The 8,276-nt window shown below is 49.7% G+C and overlaps 1 protein-coding gene across 1 annotated transcript; it reads left to right on the top strand.

Annotated features, from left to right (window-relative positions):
* Positions 1–2,492: 2,492 nt before the first annotated feature.
* LOC149348434 (uncharacterized) lies at positions 2,493–7,941 on the top strand. Its single transcript, XM_089541762.1, has 4 exons — positions 2,493–2,644; positions 4,240–5,128; positions 5,294–6,135; positions 7,593–7,941. Exons 2-4 carry the CDS (start codon positions 4,247–4,249, stop codon positions 7,939–7,941), a joined length of 2,073 nt encoding a protein of 690 aa, XP_089397888.1. The 5' UTR covers positions 2,493–2,644; positions 4,240–4,246.
* Positions 7,942–8,276: the final 335 nt, after the last annotated feature.

Genomic DNA, 8,276 nt, shown 5'->3' with positions numbered 1-8,276 from the left:
TTCCAGGTTCTGGCTGTGCCTAGAGTTCCCCTAAGCGAGTCGCTCAGTTGTTCCCAATTTTGTTTCGCGAGTTGCATCGCGTATTCTTCCGCCTTTGCCGTAATTTCTGCTATCTTTAGTTTTAGTTTCCTGTTGTGTTTTTGCTTCCGCCATCTTTTGGTAAGACTGCGTCTCGCTTCCCATAGCCTGAGGAGGTGGGCGTCTACTTCGGGCGTTGCTGTCGTTCTCCTTAGACTTTTTGTGCATCGTTGTCGCGTTTACTCAGCATGCCGCTCCATTCCTCCAGTGATTGGATACCGCCTTCAGATTTGTTGCAAGCCCCGCGAAACGCGTTCCAGTCAGTGATTTTCGCCTGTCCAATCTGGCGTCTTATGGTGTCGGATGCTATTCGTGTCCGGAGGATAAAGTGATCGCTGCCTAGATTTTCCATCATGTTTTCCCACTGTGACTCCCTGCTCTTCCTTACGAAGGTGAGGTCCGGGCATGTGTCCGTGCTCACGCTATTCCCGATTCTCGTGGGGGTCGCAGGATCTGTGATTAGACTGCAGCCAAAGTATTCCGCTACTTCCACTAATGTTCTTCCCTTGATGTCCTGTTTCTGGTATCCCCAACTCCTGTCCATGGCGTTGAAATTTCCTACGATGATGAGCGCATTTTCTTTGGCCAGCTTGTGCGCTCCATAAAACAGTTCGAAGAGTTTGGCTTTTCTTTGTCTCGGCGGGCTGCACACATTCAGTAAGAACGTGCTGCGTCCCTTTCGCTTCTTCGGAATGAGTTCAACAAGCGCGTGTTCAATGTCGGTGTCGGCGATGGTATCGTGCCTGATGGCGGTAATGGTTTTGCTGACTAGGACGGCCGCTTTACCTTCGTTTTGACTCTCGTAAACCTCGTACCCTTGTAAGGTCGGCTTGATTCCAGTCTCTTGGAGCGCAATTACATCAGGAGGTGTGAGTTGTGTGTTTATATATTGTTTTAAGAGGGCCTGCTTTTTGCGGTAGCCTCTGCAGTTCCATTGCCAAATATCTAAGTGTTCTTGTTCTTGCCGATACGTACTGATCATGTTTACGCGTTACTGCTGTTGCCTTGTTCGTTTGCGAAAGCTGTTAGCGCTGGACGGTTGTACGCCCTTTCCCTAATGTTTTCGGTATGTTTTTGTTTTCTAAAAGCGCTTCTCATCTCTGAGATCTGCCCTTGGAATTGTACTTGCATCTGTTGCATTTGCGACTGGATTTGCTGCATCATATCCTGCATCATCTGCTGCATCATCTGTTGCATTCGTGTTTCAAGGTCTCCTTCGTTCGATGCCTGTGGTTGTCGTTTTGGAAGGGCTCTAGTCGTGTCGAGTTCCCGCTGTTGTTCCTTTAGTGTTTTTGTGAGTTCCTCAACTTTGCGTTCGACCTCGTTTTGTTTGATTCGAGTGAGTTCTAGCTCGCGTCTGAGCGCATCGCTGTTCGCGTCCTTCGGTTCTGTGACGCGACTGTCTTTGTTGTTTGTGTTGTTTATGTCACTACCCTTTCCTACCGAGTGCGAAGCAGTGGTAGAAGCCCAGCTCACCTTGCTGTCGCTTGTCTGGGAAGGCTTCTTCTTTTTCTTTTTCTCTTGCTTCTCCCCCTCCTGTGGGCCGGCTGGAAACACCTCTTGAACAATCTGTGCGCGTCTGTATACGAGTTATGAGACATCAGCGAGGACGCGCAGTCGTAAAACGCCGCCAAAACCTCCGCAATACCCGCCGCACGGCTCAGTGGTAAGGCGCTCGTCTACCGAGCCGGAGTACCCGGGTTAGAACCCGACCGCGACGGCCGCGTCTCGATAGAGGCGATCACTGCACGTTAAAGATTCCCAGGTGGTCGAAATTATTCCGGAGACTTCCACTACGGCACCTCTTTTTCTCTTTCTTCTTTCACTCCTACCTTCCTCCCTTCCCTCGCGGCGCGGTTCAGGTGTCCGCCGAGATATGTGAGACAGATACTGCGCCATTTCCTTTCCTCAAAAGAGATATGTGAGACAGATACTGCGCCATTTCCTTTCCTCAAAACAGATATGTGAGACAGATACTGCGCCATTTCCTTTCCTCAAAATCCAATTTACAATTTAGAATCGTCCGTAATGCCTTCCAGAAGCTCAATAGGCGTCAGTGTAGAAGTTATGAGTTATTAGCAAAGACCTGACACCAGTTCACGTAACATAGTGTGGGTCGCGTGTACTGTACCTGCGTAGGGAGTGGGTAAGGTGTGGATGAACGGGACAGCACTGTAGTTCTGCATCGGCAGGCTTCAGGGGAGCTAAAACCTGCTGAAATACTTTAGTGTAAAGACATGGTGGCTCTATATATAAAGTCATTGTGCTATGCTGCGTTACCTGTACTAGCGGCTGCAACTACAGCGCTGCCGGCTAGAAAATGAAGAATATATGATTGCACAGAAACCTCCCCGTAGGTCTTTAGCTCTGATCATTGAGCTGCCTTTATCCTTCTTAAATAGCTCCTACGGGGAAAATGCAGAGAAAAATCCAAAAGGCAAGTGGTGGATTGCTCTTATGTGTAATCTGAAAATCCTTTTTCTTGTCTTTTGTTTTCTTTCAGCACTGTCGGAGTCGTTTTAAGGGAAGCTCAAATCAGCCCAGCTTTCCTCCTCTAGTGGTTGCCGTAAGTAGTGTCATCCGCTCAGTCGCTGCCATATGCCTATCGCTGCTTTGCGAGTGCGCATTTGTCTTTTCGATAGACTGTCCACTCCGTGAGTCCGTTGCTCACCATCAACTGGCTTGATGTGAACACAGGATGAAACATATTTGGTACTGCAGTCACTAATTAATGAAAGTTCTCGCCAGTTGAGAGGTGTTTTGTTGGGTCAGTAATGCGCTCGTTGTGAATAGAAAATGACTGATTGATGTAATCTTGAACATTCATTTTAATGGGCTCGAGAAATGCGCTATTCAGTAAATAAGCTGGTCGAAACTAATGTAGATCATTGCGCTGCAGAGTGCTTCATGGCTTCCGTGTAGCTTTCGAACGCGATACTCATCAACCTGTCAGGTGACCTAGGTTTCAAGAATCAAAGCATCACTTTGACAAGTGACGGATGAAAGCACCTGTGCTGTTCTTATACAAGGCATCATTGGTGTAAACAAAGAAAGGAAACATCTGCACATTTGGAATAATAGAATTTTGAGTAGAAGGCGAGGCTACAGTTGCCGACTTTTCTTACGGCATTGGCTTACATTAACTGGGACACGGCGTGTATAGACGCGTGGTAACGGAGACTTGCAAGGAAAGAAGTTTATACAAAATTCGTTTGTGATGTGTCGCTGACCAGCCAATATTAAACTCCTTGAGTACTGAATAATTTTCATCAATCGCTGAAGATTGTGAGCGAGTGATGAAAGATGTGCCTAATTCACTGAGAGGAAAAAATTGGAGGGACACGTAAGCCCCGGCTTAACGGGTTTAAGACTGGATAGCGTTAATGCGTTAATGCACATAGATACAAAGCTGACCATCTTCTATTTTGAATTCATTGATCTCTGGGAGTAGAGCAGCGTTTAAACGATGCGTCACTGCCCTGCGATGGCAGGTGTGCTGCAACCGGTGGGGCTTGTGCCCCCCAAGTTGCTCTTCCCGAGCAACCTCTCGCGACCAACTTAACTGCTACGTGCCACGGAGGGCAGGTTGCTCAGAATCTGATAGGCAGGCTGTGATGACGCCGCAAGGTCACGTGACCTATGTGGCCGACCTGCCCCCTAGGTTGCTTCTCCGGGATGTTTCATAGATTTTTCGCTCGCGATCAACAACGCCGACGCCGAGAACAGACGCCGGCTATTCTGCAACACGAGCTGCTTAACGCTGTCACGTTAAAAGAGTTTGCAGCAATAACGTACCGGTATAACTCGTTGACGCCTTTAGCATACCGTGTACCGTACTACCGCTAACGTTACCGGAGTACCGGGGGCCCGCCCACCGGCGGTGAGCGCGCGCTGACTGGTCCCGATGCTGCTGGCGTGCGCGCAGCTGCCGGGTACGTGGCGCCATCTGGCGCCCGCCGTCAAAATGATTTGCACATGCGCATTGGCTGCGCGCGGGCTCCCGGTGCTCCGGTACCGGTAACACGGTGCATGGTATGCTAAGGGTGTCTACTGTAACGCCAGCTACTGTAACTCTTCTGGCTCAGTTGCTGCGGTACGCGAAGCAGGCTTTCTCTATCATTATCGCAAACAGGTATCATCTAATCTACCATGTTTACGCAGCACCTGAATGGCGAGCCTTGGATGTTCTGCGCAACGGCCTTACGGGGACCCGCCCGAATGGCTTGCCCGCCTGCGCTACACGAGCAGTTGGTACACCGCGTCTCCCATCGACGCTGAACTGCCCTGCACTGCAACGGAGGACCAAAGCTGCCAGATCTTTGACCACCTGCCCGTATGGAACGAGGTTTTCTACTGCATCCACTACGAGCTTCGAGCTTCCTCCAGAACGAACGGCCAGCTTTCGCTGGTAAGCCTCGGTCCAGGCCGCCGATGCCGCCCCACGGTAGAAGAGTTCATGGACTGGCAGAAGGCCAACTGCCTTCTCAACTGGCTTTTGAAAACACACCGATGCATAGACACCCTTGAACTCCTTTACTGGGATGTTTATGACAAGGTGTCCCACCCGTACGACCATCTCTTCTGCGAGGCCTTCAGCGAGAACAAGTGGGTGAAGACACTCAAGATCACCTTTTCCCGAAGTCACAGGCACGAGAAGCTTAGCGCGCTGATCGCGTCATGCGTGCGCCTAGAACGACTCGAGTGCCACTTGTCGCTCCCAGCCGCGCTGTCCTCTGCACTGGCGACTCTTCTACGGACGACCACATCTCTGACTGTTCTCATTATTGGATCGTTGCGAATAACCGAACAGGAAGCTGACGATTTCTTGGCCGCGCTGCGTGAAAACCGCACTCTGAAGGAACTCTCAATGGCCGAGCCGTACAACGCAGCGGTTTCACTGCTCAACCGGGCCGAGTTCGCAGAGTATCTAAAGAGCAGCACCACGTTAACGACGTTCAGGATCGGGCCTCTGGAAGCGACTTACTACGAGCGCGAGAGTTGGTGGCTCTGGATCCTGGAAGGCGTGGCGGAGAACAGAACGATCACCAACGTGAGATTCGAAAATTTAGTCGTGGGCCACGAAACCTCCCCAATAATAGGCAAGATTTTGACGCAGAATACGGTTCTTCGTTGTCTCAGCTTGACGTCGATAAGAAAGCCGGATGATTTCAGATTATCGACAGTGAATCCCTGGTGGCTGGTGGCTTTCGTGCAGAACAAGACACTGGAGGAGATATCGCTGTATTTTCACATGCTATCGATGGTGGAGTGGGAGATGGTTTTCGCATCTGCGGCTCGAAAACAGAACCTGAGAAAAGTGGCGGTAAAAGTGATCCCCCGCGATCATCACTGTATTGAGGAATTGTACAGGCTGATACGTGAGGCTGGCGCGGAGGAGAAGGTAGTCATTGACGCGGGAAGTTACTTTGTCGGAGATCACCAGAACACACTGGACTGTCAAGCCTTCTCAGAGGTTCGGGGTCTTCGCAGGCAGTGTACGAAACAGGACATCCGCCGAGCTTTGCAGCAAATTCCATCGCTGGACCACCTTACAAGCTTGCTGCTGCGGATCCCAGCTCTTGACCTCGATGATTCACTAGCCACGGATCTTAGCGAGTGTATCAAAACAACGACCTCGCTTCAAAAACTACGTCTGACCACGACGTGGGGCGATGCGACGCTCAACGTTCCAAACTGTTCGTGGAAAATCGTCGTTTCATCTTTTCTTGAGAACAAAAGCCTGAAAGAAATTTTTGTAGCCGCAGTTTATATTAAAGACGAAGATATCGAGCGCCTGGCGGATGCAATCAAGCTGAGCAGCGTCGTCCGTTGTGCAGAATTTACCGGTGAAAACTCGGATAAAGTGGACGTGTTTTATCGACGATTGTCCGGGGATATCGCGGAAAACTACAGCCTCCAGCGCGTCAACTTTCTGGCGCCGGCGAAACGGAACTCCCCGGAGTTCAATGCCTGGTATGCCGTTTGGGAAGTGGCACGTCGGAACTGTGACCTTGTCGAGCTCGCCGCTGTGTTCGTCAACGGCATGCGGTTCGACCGGTACGTACGTCCGATGTTGTGCCGTGTCTTGAAGCGCGCTTGGAATAAGCAAAGCTTCAGCAGATTCGAAAAAGATCGTATTTCTGGCTGACAGTTATGAAACGAAAGTCACGTTGTAAAAGGCTGCTGCGCCATTCCAGATGTTTTCATCGTAACATTATTAACTCTCATTAAGAGACACCGGAGGACACAGACACAGGGAAAAAAGGTAGCTTCGAAACTCGTAGGCTTAACAGAAGTTAAGTCGTAACGCATTCTGAAGTGAGACTGAAATAATTGAGCTTACGTTCCTTTTGCAAGTGCCTTTCTTCACTAATCTCGGTTTATTTAACAGGCACGGAGAAAGCAAGAGATAGCTGCCCTTCCTTCCCCTTCCTCTTTTCAAGCAGAAAATTTGCATGAGTAAAGCAGTTCTTACTTTCTTTTTTTTTTTTTGCGAGGATATCCGGGAACGTGCTGCGCAAATGGCCGCGGACGTATGTTTATTGCGCTTCCCTAGACTGGCCTCTCAAAAGGTGTTCTCCATCTAGCTTCGAATCCTAGTGCCTCAAGTCGATCGCAGAAATCGCTTAGAATTCAAGCAGTGGAAAGGCAGCAGCATACACAGTTTTTTGGTAAGAAATTAGCGCTAAAGGAGACACAAAACTGGAAGTTTGCCATGATCTCTACGAAGGTAAAAAGCTGGTACTTTTGTTTATTAGTTGAGAATAAAAACGAAATTCAATGAGTCGAATGTACGCAGCTTGTAGCTAAGGCAGTCCCAGTTTTTCCTTTTGCTCTAGCATTTTAAAAGGAGACGTCGTAGGATTTAACCCACTGGGAGATGCATAGGCGGCTTCTCACCTTATTTGGTTTGTGAAGCAGCTCGGTGATGACGTAATCTGAGTAGTAATGCAGACTTCCATTGTTCTTGATTCCCTCGGTTGCATGTTTCGTCGAATGCCGCCAAACAACATACCAAATAATGTAATCGCGATGGGGTTTTGTGTCTTGTTTTGAGCATGCTGTCTTGACTTATAAATGTACTGCCCACAATGACGTCATCGTGCGCCGCTGTTACGGCGGTGTGCTGTGCACAGAAGCCTGAGAACTACCACAGCTTTAATCATAGATTACTCCCGTTTTCAAACGCTAGCACAAAAATGATTTCTTTTGCTTCCCCTCCAAGTTTCCCATATTCGATCCTTTTAAGCTAATTGAATTCTCAAAAAATAATATGAATCTGAACTTCTATTGTGGATAAAACAGGTGACAGTTTCATAGCGCCGGAAATTCTGAAGGAGGTCCTCATGCAGTGGCTTAAAGGGAAAGAGCAATTAAAAAACACCCAAACAGAAATCGACGCAGAAAGCATCGCGCAACTGTGAGGCCTCAAGGCGCTGAAATTGTTGCTTCATTCCCTTATGTGGAGTGTTCTGCCTTTAGGTTTCACTATGGCATGTTTCACCCCTTTTCAGGTGCTGTGCCCAGGCCCTGGAAAGAGTGGCCAACCACCCAACGCTGTTGGAAAAGGTTGTCGAGCTGGCATCGGTCAGCGAAGTGGAGGCAGCTGCCACGATTCGCCTAGCACTGGTCCGCTTGGAGCCAATGGACGTGTTCATGCGACTCTCGGGGGTAGTCCGGGAGCGGGTTGTGTGCCACCCACGCGGAGACGGCCGCGTGCAACTGCACGACCTGAACGACTACTGCTGGGCTTCTTTGAGGCGTTACCTGACCTTGGACGACATCAAGCAACGCACTCAACTAGAACGCGAAGCTGGGCGCGTAGCTGCCCATATTCGGGATCGGAGATTGCGCGCGAAATAAAAATTCTCGAGGAAAGGGCTGGTGGAGTAGCTGTCATATTCGGTGGACACGTGAACGACGTGATGAGGGAAAGGATGGAGGAAGGCGAATAAGGTAGCAGGGGAAAAACTTGTAGGGTTTTAATATAGTTAAGCTGAGCACACGCGCGAAAGCATGACGCGCGAGAGCATGGTTGGCTCATGATTTTGCTTTGCTGGGTCGTCGGCACGTCTGGCATCGGTATTAGACTCAGGTTGAGCTCTGGTGAGGTTTCGGTTTGCTGATGGAAGTTGGTCGTGTGTTCGGCTATCGCAGCAGCGTGTACGGCTGCTGCGATAGCCTAGTGGTCTCGCACA

Source organism: Amblyomma mixtum, chromosome 4, assembly GCF_055824585.1.
Source record: "Amblyomma mixtum isolate Tamu chromosome 4, ASM5582458v1, whole genome shotgun sequence".
Classification (NCBI taxonomy): domain Eukaryota; kingdom Metazoa; phylum Arthropoda; class Arachnida; order Ixodida; family Ixodidae; genus Amblyomma; species Amblyomma mixtum.
The sequence above is the reverse complement of the archived record's forward strand: the minus strand, read 5'-3'. Positions and strand labels throughout refer to the sequence as shown.

What these genes read in the sequence shown, in the direction of transcription:
- LOC149348434 (XM_089541762.1), top strand. Translation starts at nt 4,247, where the DNA reads ATGGCGAGCCTTGGATGTTCTGCGCAACGGCCTTACGGGGACCCGCCC. An exon ending in AGAACAGAACGATCACCAAC is followed by an intron (nt 5,129 to 5,293) that starts GTGAGATTCGAA and finishes GCTTTCGTGCAG; the next exon opens with AACAAGACACTGGAGGAGAT. An exon ending in AACGGCATGCGGTTCGACCG is followed by an intron (nt 6,136 to 7,592) that starts GTACGTACGTCC and finishes ACCCCTTTTCAG; the next exon opens with GTGCTGTGCCCAGGCCCTGG.